Source organism: Phyllostomus discolor, chromosome 8 (assembly GCF_004126475.2).
Source record: "Phyllostomus discolor isolate MPI-MPIP mPhyDis1 chromosome 8, mPhyDis1.pri.v3, whole genome shotgun sequence".
Classification (NCBI taxonomy): Eukaryota; Metazoa; Chordata; class Mammalia; order Chiroptera; family Phyllostomidae; genus Phyllostomus; species Phyllostomus discolor.
In genome coordinates, this window is record NC_040910.2 from 58,408,086 (window position 1) to 58,432,009 (window position 23,924).

At 52.5% G+C, this 23,924-nt stretch overlaps 2 protein-coding genes across 2 annotated transcripts; both read left to right on the plus strand.

Moving 5' to 3' along the window:
• The first annotated feature begins 840 nt into the window (after positions 1–840).
• On the plus strand, positions 841–3,360 carry GJC2 (gap junction protein gamma 2). The gene has a single exon (XM_028534489.2). The coding sequence runs from the start codon at positions 1,020–1,022 to the stop codon at positions 2,304–2,306; it is 1,287 nt and encodes a 428-aa protein (XP_028390290.1). The 5' UTR covers positions 841–1,019; the 3' UTR covers positions 2,307–3,360.
• Positions 3,361–11,300: 7,940 nt separating this feature from the next.
• IBA57 (iron-sulfur cluster assembly factor IBA57) lies at positions 11,301–21,082 on the plus strand. Its single transcript, XM_028534696.2, has 3 exons — positions 11,301–11,667; positions 17,936–18,279; positions 18,568–21,082. Exons 1-3 carry the CDS (start codon positions 11,333–11,335, stop codon positions 18,957–18,959), a joined length of 1,071 nt encoding a protein of 356 aa, XP_028390497.1. The 5' UTR covers positions 11,301–11,332; the 3' UTR covers positions 18,960–21,082.
• Positions 21,083–23,924: the final 2,842 nt, after the last annotated feature.

The following is a 23,924-nucleotide window of genomic DNA, read 5'->3' on the forward strand; positions in this document are numbered from 1 at the left end:
ACCTGCCTACACTGCCTCCCAGGCCTGTTCCAGGAGGGAGAGAGCCAGACACATCGGGCACCCAGGGACCTCTTTTCCCAAACCATCCAAGAGGAGGTACTGGCCTTGGCTATGGAATAGGGAAGGTGGGTGTAGGGAGGCAGAGCCCTGGAAACCCAGGGCCGGGGTCCTTTGGCTCTGTTCAAAGAGCTCCTTCTCTTGGGCACAAGCCCACTCAGGTCAGCTGGTCTGGGATGTGGTGAGTAGCCCATGACTATCTCTGGGTGTCACAGGTGTGCCTCACTGGACACAGTTCCATCCTGGACAGATGCTTGGCCTTACCCACCCTCCAGCTGGGACTGCAGAGGACTGGCGGGAGTCCATGAGAAGGGAGGGCATGAAGGGGTGTGCAGGGTGTGGAGTGGGGGTCTGGGCTTAGTTAAGCACTGGAGGCTGGGCAAGCTGGAGCCGTCCCCCCATGCTGGAAACAAGACTCCATGTGGCCTGGGGGCTATATGGGGTGGGGGCTGAGGGTATGTGGGGCTGGGCTCTAATTTCCTGTTGATCCCACAAAGTTGGCTCACCCAATTGACTCCCTGTGCCTCTCAGGGCCTAGGGTGGGGTCTCCGGAGGTAGAGGATGGGCAAGGCTTGGGGGCTAGGGGAGGATAGGAGGGGAAGGCTCTGTTCCAGGCTATGAGAACCTGGAGTTGGGCCTGAGGGCTACTGGGGTGAGTAGTCAGCTGTTGCCTGTGTGGGGTCTGTGCTTTACCCAGGCCCCACTCTCCATTTATGCACCCTGTTGCAGGGTTAGGACTCCGGCCCCAGCGTTCCTCCTGCCCCTGGGTGGAGCTTTATTCCTGCATTGTCCCACATCCCTCCTCCCCACCCTCCTGCTCTTCCTTGTCCCCTACCCAGGGTTGAACTTTGCTCTTTGTCCTCAAGTCCCACCAACCCCCACTCCTACATTCCCTCCCACCCTCCTCCTCCCGACCGGGGTTGAGCTCTACTGTGGCCCACAGGTTCCCGCCCCCCGTCCCTATGACCAACATGAGCTGGAGCTTCCTGACGCGGTTGCTGGAGGAGATCCACCACCACTCCACATTCGTGGGCAAGGTGTGGCTCACGGTGCTGGTGGTCTTCCGTATCGTGCTCACTGCTGTCGGAGGAGAGTCCATCTACTCAGACGAGCAGACCAAGTTCACCTGTAACACAAGGCAGCCAGGCTGCGACAACGTCTGCTACGACGCCTTCGCGCCCCTGTCCCACGTGCGTTTCTGGGTCTTCCAGATTGTGGTCATCTCCACACCCTCTGTCATGTACCTTGGATACGCTGTGCACCGCCTAGCCCGCGCTGCGCAGCACGATCGCCGCCGTGTTCCCCGCCGCAGCCCTGGGCCCCGTGCGCCCCCCGAGCCCCTGTCACTACCCATGCCATCCCACCGGAGCTGGTCCCAGCCCATGGACCTAGGCGAGGAAGAACCCATGCTGGGCCTGGGGGAGGAAGATGATGAGCGGGGAGCGGCAGAAGGCCTGGGCGAGGGGAACGAGGTGGAGAATGAGAGTGCTGCCAAGGGTCCCGGTGGGGATGCCAAGGCAGCGGGGACCCCGGGCCGCAACGGGCCGCACGATGGGCGACGGCGCATCCAGCGCGAAGGCCTGATGCGCGTGTACGTGGCCCAGCTGGTGGCACGGGCCGCCTTCGAGGTGGCCTTTCTGGTGGGCCAGTACCTTCTGTATGGCTTTGAGGTGCCGCCCTTCTTCCCATGCAGCCGGAGGCCCTGCCCACACGTGGTCGACTGCTTCGTGTCGCGGCCCACGGAGAAGACAGTCTTCCTGCTGGTCATGTACGTGGTCAGCTGCCTCTGCCTGCTGCTCAACCTCTGCGAGATGGCGCACCTGGGCCTGGGCAGCGCGCAGGACGCTGTGCGAGCCCGTCGCCCCACGGCTGCCGCTCCCAGTCCAGCACAGCGCCCGCTGCCCTGCCCACTCCCCGCCACGCCCGCAGGTTTGGCCTGCCCGCCTGACTACAGCCTCGTGGTGCACGCAGCGGAGCGCACACATGCCCGCGACCCAGATCTGGCCAGCCTGGCACTGCGGGCCCTGCGGGACCGGCACACGCTCGGGGACTGTAATCGCCCACCCTGCTCCAGCCTCCCCGCGCCCGCCCGGGGTCCCCCGAGGGCCAGTGCGTCCGTATCCGGGTCAGGCAGCGCTACGTCCGGGGGCACGGGCGGGGGCCAGGGCCCGCTGAGAGCCAAACCCAGGGTGAACTCGGAGAAGGGCAGTGCCAGCAGCAGGGAGGGGAAGACCACCGTGTGGATCTGAGGTCCCGCGCCCAATGCTTTCAGTTTTCTCTTCAGCCAGGCACCAGTGGGGACTTGGGGATAAAGCTGGGGACTGGACGCACTGGAAGCAGAGCACCTCTTTCTCCTCTTCCTCCTCCCTCTCCCCTCCCCCTCCTCCTCTTCCTTCTCTTCCTGGGCTGGCAGTCCTCCTTGGGAGAGGCAGGAAGGGGAAGGGCACCACTGCTGGGTATCACTGCCCCTTCCCACCCAAGCCCCCTCTCTGTCCTGGATAAGAGGGGAGGATGGGCCTGGCGACCAGGAAGGGTCTCCAGCTCTGATCCTAACCACCCCCTCCAACAAGTGGGCTGGACTGTGGCTAGGGTACTGCCCCACCCCCCACCACATCCAGAGGCACCTTGAACTGCTCTGGACTGGGTGCCCAATCCTTCCCTCCGAGCCTCCCCGGGATGGGGCCAGAGCCTCAGGACAAGGGCTGTGGACAGAGTGCCAGGCCTCCTCTTTGCTCCCCTGCAGCAGCCTAGGTGTGATGCCTAGGGGTGCCTGGTCAGGGCATTGGGGGTATAGTTGCTGTCCCTACCTGCTGCAGCAGCCAATGGGGCTGCTTTACCAACACCCTGGCCCCCAGACTATATGCTGCTTCCTGCAGAGCAAGAAGCAATTCTGAGTCTTCTTCCTACATGAGGGAAACTGAGGCAGCCCTGGGCTGTGCCTCCTCCTGCCTGGGTCCTCTGGGCCCCAGTGAATGAGCTGCTTGTTCTTCTCCTCAGAGAGAATGTGGGTCAGGACTACATCCTGCCTGGGGTCCCTGGCCAGACATTTAGGCTGAGGCCCTAGAAGGCTGGGGTGGACGTGGCCACACCCTTTGAACTTTACAGCTGCCTGACAGGGGTCCTTCCTCTGGGACAGACTTGAAGTTTTCCAAAGATGTCAGTCTACCTTGCTGCTGGGACCAACAGGGTGGTGGCCAGAGGTGTGGCTTTGGTGGTGCTGGGGGAAGAGGCTCTGGAGCTCCTAATTCAGACACAGCCTCCCCAACAAAGAGTGTAAAATAAAAAACTAACTTTTGTTTACAACCATGTGTGTGAGTGATGGGCATGCCTATGCATGTGCACGTGACACATGTGCTATGTACAGGCACATGTATGTATTTGTGTAGTGTGGCATCACTGGTCTCCAGGTACACAGCTAAGCTCCAGGGTTGCCTAGAGAGCAGCTCCTCAGAGATACTTGGGTGCAGCTCTCTGCCAGGCAGCAGGCTGGGCAGGTGCCTCTGAGCTTGTAGACAGTGAGAACAAAGAGCAGGCCAGTCCCTAATACTCAGAGCCAAGGTCAGCCTGAGGCCCAGGCGACAGAGGGGCACTGCTGTCTCAGGCCCCAGCATGATCTAGATGGCAGCCAGAGCCATCAGTGGTGGCTTTGGTGAGGGGCAAATGTGGGCAAGAGAGCCAGGGAGAAGGGAATAGGGGGTGGGACAGGGAGAGGCTTAGACTTCAGGGACCCCAGCTGCCTCACAGCCTCGCTCACACCTAGGGCAGGTCCTGACAACCTCTCCTGGCTGCAACCCTCTCTTTGCTGTCCCAGGGCCAAGCCCCAAGTCAGGGCTGAACCCCAGCCCTAGCCTCAGCCTGCCTCTGGTCAGAAGTCAACTGCAAGCTGAGTTCCTCTTCTGTCTGGGATCAGACTGGCTGAGCCCCTAGGTGAGCCCCTCCCTAGGCAAGCCCTGCCCCCAGGAAGCGCCACCCATAGAAGAGCTGCACTTCCTGGGGAGACCTGCCCCACAGGAGCCCCACTCCCAGGATAGCCGTGCCTCAGGAAGTCCTGGATGGTGATGCCAATCTGGATCCAGAGCAGGGGCATACAGCTCACCTCTCCAAATGAGGAAGGTCCTCGAAAACAGCAGTTCTGGACTTGGGGCTGTGCTGCTAGCCATGTGGTCACCACGGAGGCTGGGCCTCTGGAGTATGGGCTGTGCTATCCAGCCATACCTGGCTCCCATGAGTGTGGATGGGCACAGCAAGTGGAAGAGCTGGTCGTGACAGACCCTTGTGAAGAATGCACTTTGTCCACAGCCCTTCCATGCTCCAAGGTCAGCCTCCTGCAGCTGGCTGTCCTCTAGGTAGGGGCCCTGGAGAGCCTCAGGACCTCAGGGAGATGGGTGGGCATCTGGGTGGAGAACAGGGGGACTTGGGGTACATAACAGCCATAGTAGTTGGAGATGGCCAGCAAGAAAGGCAAGCATCTACACCCAGCAGGGCCAGGAGGCTGGCTTGTACCCTGAAGGTCAGTTTTCCACATCTGATGGTGAAAGGGTTCACAAGGAGTGGGAGGGGTGGGAGGTGGGGCATGGGCCCCCCAGCATGCATCTGAAAATGAGCCACAAAGTCCAGCGAATGAGAGAGGTGCTAGGCAGATTTGCACTTGCAGAAGAACATTCTGGAATCAAACAGTCAAACAGACATTTGTCTTTTCACAACTGCATGAACCAATTCCTAGTAATAAATCTTTCTCTATGTATAACAAGTTGCTTTTGTTTCTCCAGAGAGCCTTATCAGACAAAGTTGGTTAAAGGGCATACCAGCTGAGAGGGAAGCTACAAATGGAGGATCTGTTCTGAAAGATGTCTCTGTCAGCTCAGGCTGCATAACAGATACCATAGGCTGGGGGCTTAAACAGACAGTTGGTTCTCCCTGTCCTTGAGGCTGAAAGTCCAGGACCTAGGTTGGGGCAGGGCTGGTTCTCCTGCGGCCTCTCTCCTTAGTGTGTAGATGGCTGTCTCCTCCCTGTGTCCTCACATGGTTCTCTCTCTGCGTGCGTCTGTGCCCTGATATCCTCCCCTCATAAGGACACTAGTCATATAAGATGAGGGCCCAGCCTGCGGCCTCATTTCACTTTAGTTACCTCTTTAAAGGCTCCGTCTCTAAATGTAGCCCCATCTGAGTCCTGGGCATTAGGCCTCTGCCCTGAGGAATGTGCTAAACTGCACCTGCGGGCAGCATGGGAGAAGGCACAGACCTCCTGTCTCGGGAACTCAGGTGCCTGCTTGCACCACCTGAGGCCTGTCAGTTCTGTGAGCTTTGGATGCTAGTGTCTTAGGTTCTGTTGTCATTGGCTGCCCCAGCCCTGGGACGCCAACCTCTGTGTCATCCACAATCTCATCTCTAAGACCAACTCCTTGATGCTGTGACACAACCATCTTGTGCCTGAGCTGACCTTCACACGGGGGGCCATCTCCTACTTGGACACAGTGTCTAAGATGCACAGTCTGCCAACTCTGAGAGTGGGGCCCAGCCAGCTGTTCAGCATGCTGTTTTGTGCTCTTGGCTACTTAAAAAGGCTCTTTTAGCTTTCCTGCCAACCTGGGATGGCCACCAGGATTAAGGCTGAACCTGGGCACAGAACTGTCCTCCTGGCTCATCCTTGTCCTCTGGCCTGGCTCAGGAGTAGGCCAGTGAGATAAGCCTGGTCCAAACTGGGGCAGGGCCAGCCCAGGGAGCGGCTGGGGCAGGATCACACGTAATGTTCTTCTTGTCTCACTCTCATCCGTTTCCATGGCTGGAGCCAGCTCCCTGGCGGCTCAGGGAGACCTCAGAGGGCTGCAGGAAGGGGGTGCTCTGACACCCCCAGAATAGGACAGCTTCCTTATCCTGCCTTTGGGAAGGGAGGAGGCCATGGGGAGAGAATAACAGGAAACCACCCCTGGCCCAGCAGTATCAGGGAAGCAGGGTCTGACCCCCACACCCACCATTTTCCAGCTCTCAGCTCCCCACCCCTCCTGACAACTCCAGTCTGTAGTCTTACAGGGAGGAGAGTGCAATTTGTGTCTAGTTGTTCCCTGGGAACCTCCCAAGTCCAGGCCCCAACTTCCTCCAGAACTGTGGCATGAGGAGCAGCAGCGAGGCCTGAGAAGGGGCAGCAGTGCGTGGTGCTTATATGTCAGGGTCCCTAGTGTCAGGTTGGCCAGGCTGTTGCAGACACCCAGGAAGGCTTCCTGGAGGGGGGGCCCTGGAGCAGTGCTGGCTGGCAGGCTCCTGGATGGTGGCAGGTGCTGTCTGTTCCATCCACTGAGGCAACCACTAGCCACATGGATCTCTGGGCACATCCGTGTTGTTATGTGGGGAGGAGAAGGAAGGTTCATTTGACATCCTATAAGTTGATTTGCATTTAAACAACCTGGGAGGTGAAGCAGGCTGGGCCTGGCTGGATTGGGAGTCAGGAAGTTTCCAGGTGGCTCCAGGTTGCCTGCTGTCCCTTCCTGTGGCAGGGCCAATGGGAAGCTGGTTTCTCTGCTGGCTGGGGTACAGGCTGACGTGAGGTTGAAGGAACGTGCCCCCCACCATGTTGTCCTCAGGGGCTGGCAGGGAGGTGCTGGGTCACCTTTGGAATGCCCAGCCTGCAGAGGAAGACCTCCTCTACAAGGGCCAGCAGCCAGGGGAGTCACATACCAGGCCTGTCTGGTCACAGCCAGGAAGCTGGCTGGGTGGAGGACTGTGGGCCTGGGGGAACAATGGACTTTGGACAGCTGCTCCTGCCCCTCGCCATGCAGTTGGTTCAACTGCGAAATCAGGACTTCCAGGGTTTGGAGCATGCACATGAGCAGAGGACCAGCAAGGAGACAGACAGACAGACAGGGTAAAATATTTACAATTAACAAATCTGTTGCCAGTGGAAATAGCCCTTTCACGAAGTTACAAGAAAAAAGCATTTCTGGGGCCCCACACATGGGAGGTTGAGGTTTGGTGGTAAGATTTATTAGGGTCAAAGGAAACACAAAAGACTGTCTTAGGTTTAGCTCCATCTCGCTGAGGAAAAAGTCCAGCCTTGTCTTCATCAAGTCCAGAACAAAGGGCAGTGTCCGAAAGTTCCGTGCCATGCCAAAGCTTAGCCTAGTTAGCATAATCTGTGTTCCTGGCTGCACTCCGTTGCATTGCCATACCCAAGCTCACATTTGCAGCCTGCACTTGGAACCTGTGCAGCTGCTAGACCACATGGCTGCTACGGAGACAGAACACAGAATGAATGGGGAGAGTGAATGTTACCAAACGAGAGAGAGAGACAGAGAGCTCACGCAAGAACACGCTTTGTTAAGCTTGGATCATATTATATCAGGCTGGGGAGAACCAGGCACCCTTTCAAAATAACCTGTCAACTTCCTAATCTTTCATGGGCTTCTGATGTGTCCTTTCCCTAACCAGTTCATTTCCTAGCTCTTCTGGGGTTCTGCGTCATTTATCCGATTTGATTTTTTTAAAGATTTTATTTATTTATTTTTAGAGAGAGGGGAAGGCAGGGAGAAAGGGAGAAAGGGAGGGAGAGAAACAACAATGTGTGGTTACCTCTTGTGCCCCCACCCACCCCCCGCCCACTGAGGACCTGGCCTGAAACCCCAGCATGTGCCCTGACTGGGAATAGAACCAGCAACACTTTGGTCTTCAGGGTGGCACTGAATCCACTGAGCCACACCAGCCAGGGTTCCAATTTGATTCTTTTTCATGGCTATGCTCTACTTCTTGTGGTCTTCATTTTAGTTCCTTCTGTGCATGCCTCAAACTGGAGGGACCTCCCCTGTGCCATCTTGACTTCTACTAGGCATGTGCCCAGCAGAGGAATTTCTCCCACTGTTTTATACTTCCCTTTATAATTCTGGCTGATGACCTGTAATAATCCTTCCTACCTGTTTGGGGGATTAGGTCCTGAGGACAGAGAATACAGTGGTCCCCTGGGGAATCTGTGAAGCTGTAGCTTCCTAATGAAGCAGGCTTATTGTCCAGTTCAGCTCCCTAGTTGATTATGTGTAAAAAATGTCTGGTTCCCTTTGCTCTCTTTATTAATATCTAGCTGCCAACACTAACAAACTGGGTGAAAGGTGGTACAGTGTATTTTAGTACTCTTTCATAATTTCTGTAGGTTAAATATTTCAAATAGAAAGTTAGAAAAATGCATCCATAGATGGTTAGAGCAGCTTTGTTGGGAGTTGGCATCTGGGCCCAATTTTGAGATGGGGGCAAGTTGTGTGCTCTTGCGGGAGGGTCTTCTGGGGGAGGGGACAGGAGTGGGAGGCTAGAGATGGGACAGAGTAGACTCTGATGAGCCTGGAGGGGAGTGTGGAGCTGTGAGCTCTGTAGGGGAGAGTCCAGGTGACAAGTGGGGACCTCATGGATGCAAGGGTGGGCTGCTGAGTGCTGGAATGGTGGGGGTCTAGGGAGATGTGGAGGTCAGGCTTCTACATACACAGTTTGAATATCAAACATGCCAGGGAAGTGCCAAATGGGCCACAGGGTCTGGAATTTGGGAGGAAGTGCCTCCCAATGCAGGCACCACTTGGTGCCATTGGCTTATGGACATCATGAAATCATGTAGCTGGATGAGGTGGTGAGGTTGAAGGGAGGTGGAAGGCTCCTCAAGGCTGCCCCTCACTTCACACTATAGGCAAGCACAGGGCACAGAGCGGCTTGAAGGGCTCTGACCAGTGGACTTGGATAGAAGTGACAGAGCGAGTGATGGAGCCCAGGCAAGCCAGATGGTGGGGGAGGGTAGGAAGCAGATGGATACAGCACAGGAGGGGTTGCAGGCATTTGTGGCTGGTTTCCATTTACCGTTTCCTTGTTGAAGTTTCCTGGGGAGACAGTGGGTTAAGGGACAACACACAGGCTCTCAGACTTTCCCTGAGAGGGGAGCAAACAACTGGGGATGAGAGGTTCAAACACTGTGTCAAAGACTGAATTGTGTCCCCCATAACCACTTGTGGAATCCCTGAGCCCCAGCGTGACTATATTTGGAGATGGGCTTTTAGGAAGTAATTAAGGTTCAATGAGGTGGTATGGGTGGGGCCCTGATCCCATAGGACCAGTGTCCTTACTAGAAAAAGTACCATCAAGAGTGAGAGGGCTGTCTGCACACTATGGAGAGAGGCCCCATCAAAAACCTGCCTTGATGGCACCCTGGTCTTGGACGTCCAGCGTCCCTCCAGGGCTGTGAGAGAATGAATATCTGTTGTTTAAGCTGCCCAGCCCATGGTGATTGTTATGCAGCCTGACTTGACTGAGACACTTAGGAAAACAGTATGGTGATTTCTGGAAAAATTAAACATGGAATTACCATATGATCCAGCAATTCCATTTTGGGTATATACCTGTGATACTGTGATTTATAAAAATATGTATTTAGTTTTGTACTGTTCCTGGTACAGAGCTCTTAAAATCCTTGGAATTTCTTGTAATGAGAACCATAAAGGTATCTTTTGTTAAATTAATGGAGTGACTTTTGGGGCTGGTTGCCAGGAAAACCAACCAGTCATAAGAGGGTTGGAACTTTCAGTCCCACCTCCCAACGTCAGAGGGTAGAAGGGCTGGAGGTTGTATCTATCACCGATGGCCAGTGATTTAATCAATTGTGCTTGTGTGATGAAGCCGCCACTAACACTAACACCCAAAAGGGTGGGGTTTGCAGAGCTTCTGGGTGGAAGTGCAGGGAGAGTGGTTGGCTCAGAAAGCAGGGAAGCCCCTTTTCTTTTCCCATGCCTGGCCTTGTGCATCTCTTCCATCTGGCTGTTCCTGAGTTATATTCTTTAAAATTGTAACTGGAAAAGACACCGGTGTTCAGGCTGCCTGTCACTACCAAATCCAATAAGCAATGACAGTGATTGAATCTTTTATGGGAACTTTATTGAAATGTTCAGTGATCCGAGAAGATGGTGAGTTCAAACCCTAACAAACCATCTTCCCTTCTCTTTCCCAGCCAGATCTTGTATAAGGGGCTGGGGGAGGACAAACAAGGTGTGGTGAGAGCTTTGAAATTCAGAAGCTGCAACATTCCTGTCCTGGGCAGTTAGCTGTTCCCAAGGGGGAGGGGTGGTTGTCTGCTCTCCCTGGAACAAAGGTTTGGATGTCCCCAGGCAGTAATCTTCTATCAGTGCCTCAGGAGGTTGGCTGTTTTTCCCTGGAGCCAGGATGGGCCTTATCTGTAGTTTCTGAAACAAAAGCTTAACATGCACATTACTTGCTAGACTTGTAACTTTCTACCTTAAGCTAAAGTTTTCCAAGTCTTGAGTCCCCTATCATAATAAGTCAGTGACCTAGCCAGTAGATGTTTTTCTGCACTCTGTGAGCCACTCTAGCAAATTTATGGAACCCGAAGACAGGGTTGTGGGAGCCTCTAGTCAGAAGCACAGGTCCTTCACCTGGGGGATCTATGCTATCTCTGGCTGGATAGGGTCACAACTGACTTAAATTGTAGGATACCTGGCCTGTGTCACAGGATTGCTTGATGTGCGCCCCCACCCCCAACCCGGTTGATTAGAAGTGTAGTAAGTGAAGAGTATGAGGGTAAACTACACACAGGAGTGGGTTTCCTTACACAATGCCAAAAGCAGGCATTGAAGAGATATCTGCGCACCATCTATAGTAGCACATTCACAAAAGCCTGGGGGTGGAAGCAACCCAAATGTCCATCAACGAGTGAGCAGATAAACAAAATGTAAGGGGATGTTATTCAGCCTAAAAAAGGAAGGAAATACTGACACATCGTGGATGAGCCTGGAGGGCATCGTTGGCAGGGCATCAGCAATCACTAGAGGATAACACCGCGTTATTCCTCTCACATGAGTCCCTAGAGGAGTCAGGTTCACAGACACAGAATGGAGTGGGTGTGTGTGCCAGAGGCCGAGGAGAGGATGGGTTCCAGGTTGATGGTATGATTTGGGAAGCTGATAAAAGTGCTGGACAGTGGGGATGGCTGCACGACAGTGAGATACGCATAAAGCCCCTGAACTGTGCACTTGACAAGCACTAAGACCACAGTAAGTGAGCAGAAACTCTGCTGTGAAAACCCACTGGCAGGCTAGGGCAGGTGCGCCCAAAACCTGGCACACGATCCAGCCCAGGGAACACGCAGAGCGCGGGGCTGACCGAGCCGGAGGCACCGCTCCTCCCACGTCCTCTCGCTGTTACTCCCGCCGCCAGGGGCCGCTAAGGCGCGCGTCCGCGTCACGCTCCCATCCTTTCTCCCGCCCCCAGGCCGCTCTTTCCTGTCGTCTCACTAGTGCCCAAAATGGCGGCTGCGGCGCTGTTCCGGGGCGCGGCGCTGGGGTGTAGCAGCCCTGCTTGGCAGCTGCGCACAGTCTCAAGGCACCGCCTGGCCCACACCTTAGGCGGTCACGGAAGCGACCCGACTAGCGGCGCGGCCTGGATCTGCTTTCCGTTGGGCGAGCGCGCCCTGTTACGCGTGCGCGGGCCGGACTCCGCTCCCTTCCTTCTCGGGCTGCTGACCAATGACCTGCCGCTTCCGGGTACTGAGGACCCTGCGGCCTTCTCCCCGGCGCGTGCGGGCTACGCCCACTTCCTCAGCGCCCTGGGACGAACGCTGTATGACGTCATTCTCTACGGGTGAGAGTGGACTATCGGAGAGGGGAAGCCAGGGGAGGGGGCACCCATGGGGAAGATGGGGAATCAGCGGGAGTGGGGCACCAAGGGAGGAGTGGGGTCTTGGAAGGAGGCGGTACCCAGGGGAAAGGCCTTCTGGGGGAGGACACCCGAGGATGGGGATATCTTGGAGCACTTGGGCAGGGCTTCTATAGATGGGCGGAAGGGGCACTCAGGTACGAGCCAGCAAAGCGCTTTCGTGGTGCTGGCGGTGGGGAGGGGGCAGCTACTGGGCGCCGCTGCACCTGGCCTTGGCTCCCATTCAGTCTTGCCCTGGTCGCCCTGTTTCACTGCACGAATGGAGCGACGACTGCAGGGAGCGGCTTCTGCGTGACCAGCTTGGGCCACGACTTCCCGATTTCTAGAGTTTCCCCTGCATTTCCCTCCCAAATCTCCCTATATCCAGTGATATCCCTGTTTGGCGTTGTACGTCAGTCTGTGTTGACATTATCATGACCTACATGATGGTCACGGGCCCGCCTCTACTGCAATTCCGGGCCTTGGGTCAGAAGTCACGCGGGGTCTGTCCTCCGGGCCACGCCCTGGTAACTTCCACGCCTCCTCCCGTGTGGAGAAGTCCACATCTTTCTCCTTGGACTCTTGTAGAGGAAGAGGAGCTCGGTGTTTAGTGGCTTGTTGGGAGGGGGGAATGCTTCAGGTGACTTGGACTCAACTATAGCTCGCTCTGCAAGTGGTATTACCTGATAGCTTGGTTGGAATAAAACCTCAGGTGCAAAGTTTCACTGAGAATTGTGAAGCCATGGCTTATCTCTCTTTGCTGGTATTTCTGTTGAGAAGCCCCATTCCCTTTTGTTTTGGAGCAATGAAAGCTCGTAGGGGCGCTTCATCTGATGATATTTTGGGTTTTCTTTCCTGTGGTGTTGCCAGAAGCTTGGTGGGCCTGTTTTCCTGTTTTAATGGACGCCGCCTTGTCCCTTGTTGGCATACTGCATGGGGCTGCTGTGTCATCTGGTCCGAGGGCAGATCTGTGATTAGACACACGTGGCCCAAGCCCAAATTGTCTGCTATCTGGCCCTCTACAGAAAACATTTGCAATCCCTGCTATGTTTCAGATGCCAAGGTCCGGAGAGGTATGTATAAAGGGGACTAAACAGTAATGGAAGAAAATAACAATAAAAATTAAGTAAAAAAAAAAAAAGCCAAAGAAACAGAGATGCCATGGTCTTTGTCACACACACCTTATTACATTCCTCTAGTTGATTTAATTTCTTTATTGTACAGCCTGCATTCTTTGATTACCTTGAGCCCTCTGTCACTACTTTTCAGTAGCATCTATTTTGGTCATTACTGCTTTTAATTTATTAGTGTTGTAATGGTAGTGTTTTGATAGCCGAATTTCCTTGCTGCATCTGCAGTCTGCCTGTACATCTTTTTGCCTTTGTGTTCTTGTTAAGGAACAAGGAACTCCTTGTTAAGGAGTTTTTCTTATAAGTCGCCCTACAGTGTAAAGTGGTTTCTTAGTTTTGCCTCTCTTTGTACTTTTTCTCTGCAACGTCATTGCCTTGCTGCTATGCCAGCAGGTCATGTACCAGCACATGCACTTGGCATCTCTTTTCAGACATTGCTTGTGCCCTGATTTGACCTGCAGAAAAATTGGTTTTTCTCTCAGCTAATTCCTGAGAATGGAGTATTGTGCCACTTGCTGTTCAGTGTGTTAAGGAAATTGGGGGCCACTGTGATGTTGCCCCTTACCTAGTTTTCTTTCTGAGATTCCAACACAAAAGTTCTGTGTAGGGAGGAGTAGGATAGCCCTTTATTCCATCAGAGACACTGCAGAGGTAGTGGCCTTGCTTCTCCTCAGCAGTGAGGAGAGGGAAGGGGTGAAGACACAACTTGCCCCCCACCCATTGGATGGCTGCTCCCAGGCCTGGGTGGTTGCTGGGCGGTGTCCAGACTCATCTCCCAGTTCTCTTTTGTGGTGTGAGGCATTGGGGGCAGAGTCTACTCTCCTTCTGACCTGCCTGACACTTCTTTTGTGGCTTAACTCTTCTGGTTGGTTCATGGAGTTAATTCACGTGTTCCTTCCCCACCTCGTTGCTCTCTGCAGTTTACCTACATCTGATTTCTCTGGGGTTTGCTCTTTGGGAATAGGGCAGTGCTGGGTCTGATCGCCACCCTGGAGGCCAGTGTGCTTTCCTGCTTTCTCTGTGTTAGGTCCCTGCCTGCCGTTTTCTCTGCATCCTCTCTCTGGAATTTTTCATTTCAACTCATGCTTCTGATTCCCTGTCCTTCAGTCATTTCTCAGAGCATCCTGTTCTTGTGTCCTGGATGCAGCACCTTCTATTGGGTGCAGCTTTTTCTTTGTGAAGTAGACTTATATCAACCTTACAAACAAAATAGCTAGTTATTTTACCAGCAAATGAGTTCATCTGGGAATGTCAGAGGAATTACAACTGGGGATGTTAAAGATTTTATTTTATTTTTTAGAGAAAAGTAAAGTGAGGGAGAGAAACATTAGTCAGTTGCCTTCTGTATGCCCTAAACTGGGGACCTGGCTTGCAACCCAGGCACATTCCCTGATTGGGAATTGAACCTGTGACTTCTTGGTTCACAGGTTTGCACTCAATCCACAGATCTTATACCAGCCAGGGCAGGAGGGGTTGTTTTGAGCAGAGATTCATTGGAGGAGAGGGGGAGTTCAGGGTTGGTGGTAGGCAGCTTCTCATTTGCTGGGTTGTTGCTGGGCAGAGAGAACATCTTTCTTTTAGAAGTAAGCTTCTTGTTGGAGTTGGCAAAGGGCAGTGAGCAGAGTGTGTGAGCACTCCACCTTCAGGGCTTTCCAACCTGATTTTTACTAGGCTTTTCTTTATTCACTTTCACAATTTTGGAGCAGTTTCAGCAAAATTGAGGGGAAGGTGCAGAGATTTCCCATACATACATTGTAGGAAATCCCTACTATCAGCACTTGCCACCAGAGCGGTGCATTAGTTACAACCAGTGAACCTCCATGGACACATCATCCAGAGTCCATAGTTTACGCTGGGTTCACTCCTGGTGGTGTACATTCTGTGGGCTTGGACAAACGGATAATGACCTGTAGCCACCATTGCAGTGTCCTACAGAGTAGCTTCACTGCCCTGAAAATTGTCTGTGCTCTGCCAGTTCCTCCCCTCCCCTCCCCTCCCCTCCCCACAAACCCTGGCAACCACTGATCTTTTTACTGCCTCCTTAGTTTTTGCCTTTTCCAGGATGTCAGATGATTGGATTGTACAGTAGGAGATCACCTCCAGTTGGTTCCTTCCACCTGGCAATACACATTTCAGTTCCTCCATGTCTTTTCATGGCTTGATAGCTGGCTTCTTTTAGTGCTGGATAATATTTTGTCATATGGTTGTAGCACAGTTTATTTATCCATTCACCTACTGAAGTTTTGGCAATTATGAATAAAGCTGCTGTAAACATGCATGTGCAGGGTTTTTTATGGACATAAGTTTTCAACTCCTTTGAGTTTAACTCAACTCCTTTGACTTGGTAATACCAAGGACTGCAGTTGCTTGTAAGAGTATGTTTGGTTTTGTGAGAAACTGCCAACTGTCTTCCAAAATGGCTGCATCATTCTGCATTCCCACCAGCTCCTGCTGCCCCCGCATCATCACCCATACTTGATGTTGTCGGTGTTCCTGGTGTAGGCCATTCTCATGTGTGTAGTGGTAGCTTGTTACTTTGATTTGCATTTCCCAGAGGACATGTCACGTGGAGCATCTTTTCATGGCTCATTTGTGTTCGTGTACATCTTCTTTGCTGAGGTATCTGTTAAGGTCTTGGACCCATGTAAAAATTTTTTTTAAAATATGTTATTTATTTATTTTTAGGGGAGCAGGGAGAGATGGAGAGAAACATTAACGTGTGGTTGCCTCTCACACACCCTCTACTGGGGACCTGCCTAGAAATCCAGGCATGTTCCCTGACTCCAGTGACCCTTTGGTTTTCAGGCTAGCTTTCAGTCCACTGCGCCACACCAGCCAGGGCTTGGCCCATTATTTAATCAGGTTGTTTCTTTCCTTTCTTCCTCCCTCCCTTTTAAAGATTTTATTACTTATTTTTAGCGAAGGGAAGGGAGAGAGGCTGGGGGAGAGACACATCAATGTATGAGAGAAACATCGATCAGTTGCTTTTTGCACACCCCCAACTGGGGACTTGGCCTGCAACCCAGGTATGTACTCTGACTGGGAATTGAACTGGTGACCTTTAGGTTTGCGGGACAGTGTGCAACCAACTGAGCCACACAAGTCAGGGCAGGTTGTTTGTTTCTTATTGTTGGATTTTAACTGGCATTTGTGTGTTTTGGATGACAGTGCTTTGTCAGAGGAGACTTTTAAAATCTTTTCTCCCAGTCTGTGGCCTGTCTTCTCCTTTCTTGTGACAAGGCTGTAGCTTTGGAAGGTCTTTGTCTTTTCTCATTCCTGCCACATAAGTGTTTCCTCAGCCTGGATCCTCCTGGTGGAGGTCTTCCTCATATGCTGGCTGCTGAGGAGATGCTCCTGTTCCAGCCCTGCTGCTCTGCCTTTGGTGTGATGCCCTCCTGTCTGTGTGACAACCTCTGGGAGCTGTTTTGCCTGGGCTGCTGTTGGGGTTCAGATGGTCCTCCACTCCTGTTTCCAGTCATGCTGTCTCTACTGCTACGAAAGATTTAAAAAATAAAAATATACCTGCACATGGTTAAAAAAAGGCTTGTCATAGAAAGTGACTGACTGCTGCTTCCCTTCTTGCCCACATGGATCTACCCTCTCCAGAGGCAGCTCCTTTTAAAAAAACTTTTTATTTTGGCATAATTATAGATTCACAGAAGGTACAAAAAATGTACAGGGGGATCCCATGCCCTGAACCCAGTTCCCTGAATGGCAACATCTTGCCTGCTGTGTCCAGGGGATGGACACAGGCCATCCATGGAAAGATCAGTTTCCTCAGGTTTCACGTGTTCGAGCATGTGCGAGTGCAGGTCTCTGCGATCTGACCACAAATGTGTACCCATGTGACCTCAAGACAGAGCTCCAACATCAGCCCAGGCTTCCTTCTTTCCTCTGCAGGCCCCCTTTCCCTTGCCATCCCCTTAGCCCCTCAGCCCCTTGCCTCTTCTTCCTCCATCTCTAATTGTGGTGTTTCAGGAATGTGCAAGTGGTCACTGCCCATGTCGCCCTTCAACTCCACTCAGCTGGTATCAGTGGTCTGTCCCTGAACCAGTCTGTAATCTTTCAGTGGTGTCCTTGCTGCTTTTGATTTGTGTTTGCATCATCAGGATGACGCTGAGCTTTTCCTGTGCTTATTTGCATCAGCTCCCCTAAACTCTGTTTCTTCTGGCTGCTCTCATTTTTGACATTCTGTGAGGACATTTAGAAGGTGAGGGGCCAGTCTGACTTGCTGTGGCAGCTGCCCTTCCCCACCCTCCCCACACTGTTACTCTGTCCTTAGTGGGCCCACGGCCACTGGTTATGGGTGAGTGTGTGGACACAATGGGGCATGTGTGTGGGGCGAGCCCACTGTGACCTTGCACACTAGTTGAAGAGCTCTGGGGGAAGGCGCAGGTACCAGATGATGGCCTTTCTTTCTTGTCCCTGCTCCCAGCAGGTCTTACTCACTTCCTTGTCTCAGCTGCCACCACTGGTGGGACCTTGTTCAATCCACATATACAATCCAGACCCCAGCTGTGCTTGAGCATCTCTTCGTAACCCCACACCCCCACCCCCACCCTGGTCTAACACAGCACTGGCCTTGCCTCTGTGCTTATCTGTCTGAAGAAGCCTGTGCTATACCGCTGCACCTGGTCAGCACACCAGACTGCCCAGGACATTGGCACGCTTGTGGGCTCCCTGGAGTGGGGGTTGGGGCAGTTCTCAGGCTTGACTTGTGCAGGTGGGGGAGTGGGCATGGCCTCACCACTCCAGAGTGCCCCTCCCCTCTGGAAATTTGCATGTGATCCCAGCCTTAGGACCCTGGCTTCTCCAGGATTCTGAGGCTGAAGGAGGCAGCTCCTGTCTTCAGGGTAGGTTTTTCGGCACCTTTCTGCCAGACACCACTGGGGTCTCCAGGCCCATGGCCCAGGTGGGAAGGGCACGGAGGAGTCCTGTGGAGGCTGTGGGGACCCCAGTGTGCCCTGCAGTGTGCAGTGGAATGGGAGGATTGGGGGAGCTGTGGCCTGGCTCTGCATGCTCAGCCCTCGCTATGACGTCTGGCAGACCCCCACTCCACCACATGCTACTGTCCCTTCCTGTAGGCTCCTGGAGCAGGCTGACCAAGCGCCCACTTTCCTCTTGGAGTGTGACAGTTCGGTGGTGAGTGCGCTCCAGGAGCACCTGCTACTGCACAAGATTCGGCGGAAGGTTGCAGTGGAGCCATACCCTGAGTTGCGTGTTTGGGCGGTGCTGCCCTGCACCCCCGAGGTGGAGGCCAGTGGAGCCATGCTGCTGCCCAAGCCCCAGGGTGCCACTATCCTCACCCGTGATCCCCGCACTGTCCGCATGGGCTGGCGGCTCCTCACCCAGGATGAGGGCCCTGCCCTGCTGCCCAGGGCCCATCTAGGGGATATCTGGGATTATCACCGACACCGGTATCAGCAAGGTATGGGGGTATGAGATTGGGGGGGTCCCACCAGGGACCAGTTAGAGGTGACGGGGGAAGTGGGAGGAGCCAGTGGAGAGTGTGGCTGTAGTCAGGCCAGGAGTCCTCCTCTAGTGACTAGGATTGAGGGCCACACAGCCGCCCACCAGGGCACAGGGAAGGGGGTTGGCAGGCAGAGGATGAGGTGCTACAGAAGTGGGGTGGAGCATGCCTGGTCTCTCTTGGCTGAGCCCTGGCTTCTGAGGGCACCTCAGCCCTTACTGACTCTCTCCCTTTCCACCCCCGCAGGTGTTCCAGAGGGGGTCCATGACCTGCCCCCAGGAGTGGCCCTGCCCTTGGAGTCCAACCTGGCCTTCATGAATGGCGTCAGCTTCACCAAAGGCTGCTACATTGGCCAGGAGCTGACAGCCCGCACCCATCACATGGGCATCGTCCGCAAGCGCCTCTTCCCGGTGCAGCTTGTGGGCCCTCTCCCCTCAGGCGATATCACGCCAGGCACCGTGGTGCTCACTGAGTCTGGACAGGCCGCCGGCAAGTACAGGGCAGGCCAGGGGGATGTGGGGCTGGCCCTGCTGCACTTGGACAAGGTCAAGGGCCTTCTCCACATCAGAACAGCAGGTGGTGGCCAGGTGGCCCTGACTGCCTCTGCGCCGGACTGGTGGCCCACAGCTGCTAAGTAGCCCAGATGTCCCTGCGCTCCCACAGAGTGCCTCTGTCCCTTTGCACCCCTGCAGGTGGGCCTGGCAAGGTCTCTGAGCATAAGTGGGGCTCCTAGGTGGCTGCAGGTGTGACAGCTGTGCTGCTGTGCTGCTGTGCCAGGCCACTCCAACCCACCATGCTCCTTATAGAGGACCCAGCCTCTGCTGGTGGCTCTGATTTGGGGGCAGCAGGAGTGAGCCCTGCAGCTGCCTTTGCTGAGCCAAGCCCCATCTTCCAGCAGGCCTCAGACGAGGCTTCAAACCACGTCTGTCTGGAGGCCATTTGTCTGTCAGCCAAGGACAGGAGTGAGGACTTGCCTTGTGGGCCTTCCCCTGTCATCTGCACTGCTCAGTCTTCTCCGGGGCGGGCCTGGCACTGAGGCATTGCAGCACCGGGATGGCAAGGGGCAGATGGCTCTGGGAATTGTCTCCCATGTGGGCTTAGGGCTTGTGTCAGGGCAGGAATCATGTGGCAGGTGCCGTGGTGGTGTCTGCAGATGGTGGCACATGCCGTCCACAAGCCCTACAAACAGTTCTCCAAGTGCACCTCTGCACTAAGTGGCCTGGGCAGGCCCTCCTCCTCCTAGAGCCTGCGTGCCAAGAGGAGCTTCCGCTTGGTGGATTGCTGCTGTTTTCTGATGTGGCCCTGACTTCGTGGTAAGAGGATCCTTGTTTCCTCCTTTAAACCACTGAAGTCCATCTTCCTACTGCAGTGTGAACATAGCTATGGGTGACCGACAGATGCTCCAGAGTGAAAATTAAAGTTTGACCCATGAGAGGCTCGTGTGGATTTCTGGTTTCATTTTGGTGGAAGGCACTGGGACTTGGTTTTGGACAGAGTAGATGTGTCCAAGGTCTCCTTTGAACAGCTGAGGTAAAATATTTACACCAGATAAAATATTGTGGTTGACTGGGCTGACAAGAAGATCAGAAGCTGGAGCTCTGGGGACTCTGAGTTATGGTCTGAGGCCCCGTATGAGGAGACTGCCAGGCCTGCCCTAGGAGGAGGGCCAAGTGGGGAAGGAGGCAGCCTGGTGCCCACAGATCGAAAGGATCCTGCCAAGAACTTGCAGCCATGTGTAGTTTTGGTGTTGACCCTGGAGGAAATGGGGTGGGGGTGGCGCCAGAGTGGAAGGGGCCCTGCGGTGGCACTGGGGCAATGAAAGTGAGGGAGATGGGGGTGAGGGAACTGAGGGGGGGCCCAGCCAGCCCTCCAGGGCTAGGCCCCCCTTCAGGCAGTGCTGTGCCCCAATACTGAGAGCAGGTGGTCAGGCTGGGCTGGACCATCCTGACACACACCTGCAAAGGGTGTGAAGGAGATCAGGGCATGTCAGCTTCTGGGCAGGAAGGGCACGGTCCCTACAACTTGTGAAGAAAGGATTCGGGACCTCTGTGCTGATGGCCAGAGCAGTCACCTGTCCTGGCTGTGCTGCTGGCACCCTTGTTGCATCTGTTTCTTTCAGTGAAAATTTAACAAACCGGCTGGTCTTTGCACAGATGCTGAGGCCTTGGCTCAGGAGTCTAGTTCCCTCATGTCTCAGTGACCAGAACCTGGAGGCCAGTCTTGTAGGCCAGGCTGCCCCTTGTGGGTGGGTGTGCTCCCACAGCTGGAATCTGTGCTGTGCACTAAAGACATCCAGGCTTCGCACTGGGTGTCATTGTTGGCCTGTCAGAGCCATTGGCAGGAGCCTGAGCTGTGAGGACAGGGAGACGAGGCTGGCCATGGGTTTTTTTTTTTTTTTTCAGCACAGGGGACTCCTGTAACTGTCTTCAGTGTTCTCCAGGTAACAGGGGCCTTACAGTATTTGGTTCAGACCCAAGTACGCACTCTGTGTCCTACCTTAGTGGTTTGTACAAGGAGGCTGCCACACAGACCGACCACACCAGCTTTCACAGAAACTTGGCAGAAGGCTCAGCCTCTAGTGATTCTGGGCCAGCCATCCACGGCCAGTTGGGTCAAGCCTCCAACTTCATGAACCCTGATCCGTGAGAACTGGTATAGGTACCTGGAAGGCTCTTTTCTTGTTTTCACATCTACTTTATTTTGTTCTATAAAAAGTAAAGTTCTGAAAAATAGGTGGTCATAGTGAGAAAAAAAAAAGTAGCTCTGGATGGTATTGTTTGTAGGGTCCTGGAAGTATGGGTGTGAATCTTCCTGTGAAAACCCTAATCCAAATCAGGCCTTACATAGAGAAGGTGCTAAGGAACCAATAAACCTTCATTGCTGATAAACTGAAGAACCCAGAAACATACATTTAACTTTCAAAGAAACAAGTTCAGAAAAACAAATCCACAAATTTTCAGATGTATAAATGACTAGACACATAGCATGAAAAGTATATATTTAATATATTTAAAGACACAAAATAAGGAGCTTAATATGAGTAAGAAGCAAGGGACTGAAAAAGAATTGAGACTTTATAGAAATAAAATATTTTAAAAAGTCCATGGATATATTTTTTGAAGAATTGCAAACTATTGGCTCTGAAAAAATGACCCTACAATGAAGAGATGGTCCAAGAATGGCAGAGGAAGATAGGTGGCAATGTGGATGCGGTGAAGAGATGGGGCAGAGGGAGAAGGCCTGTAATGTAGTGTGATCTGAGATGGCGGGTGTCACAGAGAGGAGAAGACATGGGATGGGACAGTGTTCACCAAAGTGGTGTCTGAGCTCTCCAGAATTAGTGGAAATCATTCTTAGGCTTGGGAAGCCCAGTAGGTCTCCAGCAGTACAAATAAAAAGCTTTCCCTACTCATGTCTTACCAAAAATGCAGAGTCCCAAAGACGGGGATGATTTTAAACGTAGACAGGAAGAAAAATCTTTGAACAAACTTGGTTTATCAAAAGAAGGCAAGTGGGTATCTTCCACATACTGAGAGAAAAATAATTATCAGCCCAGCAAAACTGCCATAAAAAAAAAAATCACAATTTGCAATAACATGGATGAAACTAGAGGGTAGTCTGCTTGGTGAAATAAGAGAAAGACAAATACCGTATGATTTCACTTATATGTGGAATCTAGACAGGGGAACAAACAACAGAAACGGACTCAATAGATACAGAGGACAGACATGATTGGGCTGGGTGAAAAAGATTAAGAAATACAAATTGGCAGTTACAATATAGTCATGGGTTTGTTAAGTGCAACACAGGGAATATAGTCAACAATATTGCAATAATTATATATGGTGCCAGGTGGGGACTGGAAATATCAGGGGAGCACTTGTAAAGTACATGATTGTCTGACTGCTATGCTTGACACCTGTAACTAATATGAAACTATCGAATGTAAATGTAGTTGCAGAATAAAATTTAAAAATATGTACAGTACTATAAAAAAAGAATGAGGCAAAGCAGGATATTTTTATCTGTGCTATTGTGGTTTGCAGTGAAGTACATATTTGCTTTTTGCCCTTTTTCCTGGCACAGAGCTCCTAAAAGCCTTGGAATTTTCTGTGACAAGAGCCATAAAGGCATCTTGTTATTCCTAACAAGCCCCTGTCAGGCATCCCTGAGCTGATGTGAAGGAGGTGATTTTGGAAAGCCAGGAAAACCAACCATGTGATTAGAGGGTTAAAGTTTGAGCCCTGCCACCCTCCTGGGGGTGGATAGGTTGGTGGACATGTGGAGATGGAGGGAGGATGGTGGGCTCAGATAGCAGGGAAGGAGGTCCTTGCCCTTCCTCAGACCTGGTCCTGTGTATCTCTCCTGAGGCTGTTCCTGAGTTACTCTGTTTTATAATAAACTGGTGACTTAGTAAGCAAAATGTTTCTGAGTTCTGTAAGCCTCTCTAGTAAATTATTGAATCTGAGGAGGGGGTCATGGGAACCTCTGAATTTGTAACCAAGTCGGACAGAACATTGGTAGCCTGGACACCTCATTGGGACTGGTGTTGACATGAGGGCCGTTTGTGGGCTGAATCCTCAACCCTGTGGGGTCTGACGCCAACTCAAGAACTGTGCCAGGATTGAATTGTTGGACATTGTCAGAGAATTGAGGAGTTGGTTGATGTGAAAAAGACACCACATAATTGGTGTCAGAAAAAAACCTCACAGATACCCATTTCATTGTTAATTGGTAAATCGAGTCAACAAAAGTCAGTAAAGACAAGATGATACCAATGAATTTGATCCAAAGTAGTGATCAGTTGTTGCATTCAGTGATTGGAAAGCACATTCCTATAAAAAACACATGGATACAGCACAGGGAATATAATAAAACTGATGGCTGTGGTGTTGAAGGGACATTGGACTTACCAGGGGGATCACTTCATAAGTTATGTAAATGTCTAATCGCTGGGTTGTGTACCTGAAACTAATATTGGGAAAAATATTGTTTAAACACATGCAATATGTATTAAAATTAAAGTTTCCATAAACTTCAAAGAATTGGCTTCATAGAGACCATATCATTTGACCACAATGACAAAAAGCTACCTAAAAATCCTTCATGCACCTGAGCACGGGCTCTGAAGTCAGGTGTATCAAGAACTGAATCCAGGCTGCCCAAACGGCTACCTGTGTGATGACTGTAGAATTTTCTTCCTTCCTTCCTTCCTTCCTTCCTTCCTTCCTTCCTTCCTTCCTTCCTTCCTCCCTCCCTCCCTCCCTCCCTCCCTCCCTCCCTCCCTCCCTCCCTTCCTTCCTTCCTTCCTTCCTTCCTTCCTTCCTTCCTTCCTTTTTGATTGAAGGACTTGGTTAATTAAATGAGTTTCGGGCATACAGTTGTATAATACATTATCTGTATATTGTGTATTCACCATTTATAGTCTAGTTTCCTTCCTTCACCATTTAGTCCCCCTTTACCCTAGAAAACTTTCTTAGCCTCCTGAGGCCTCAGTTTCCTCCTCTGTAAAATCGATGTATAATACCTAAATAACAAAGTTGTTGGGAGCCCTGACCAGTGTGACTCAGTGGGTTGGGCGTCATCCCACAAAGTGAAAGGTT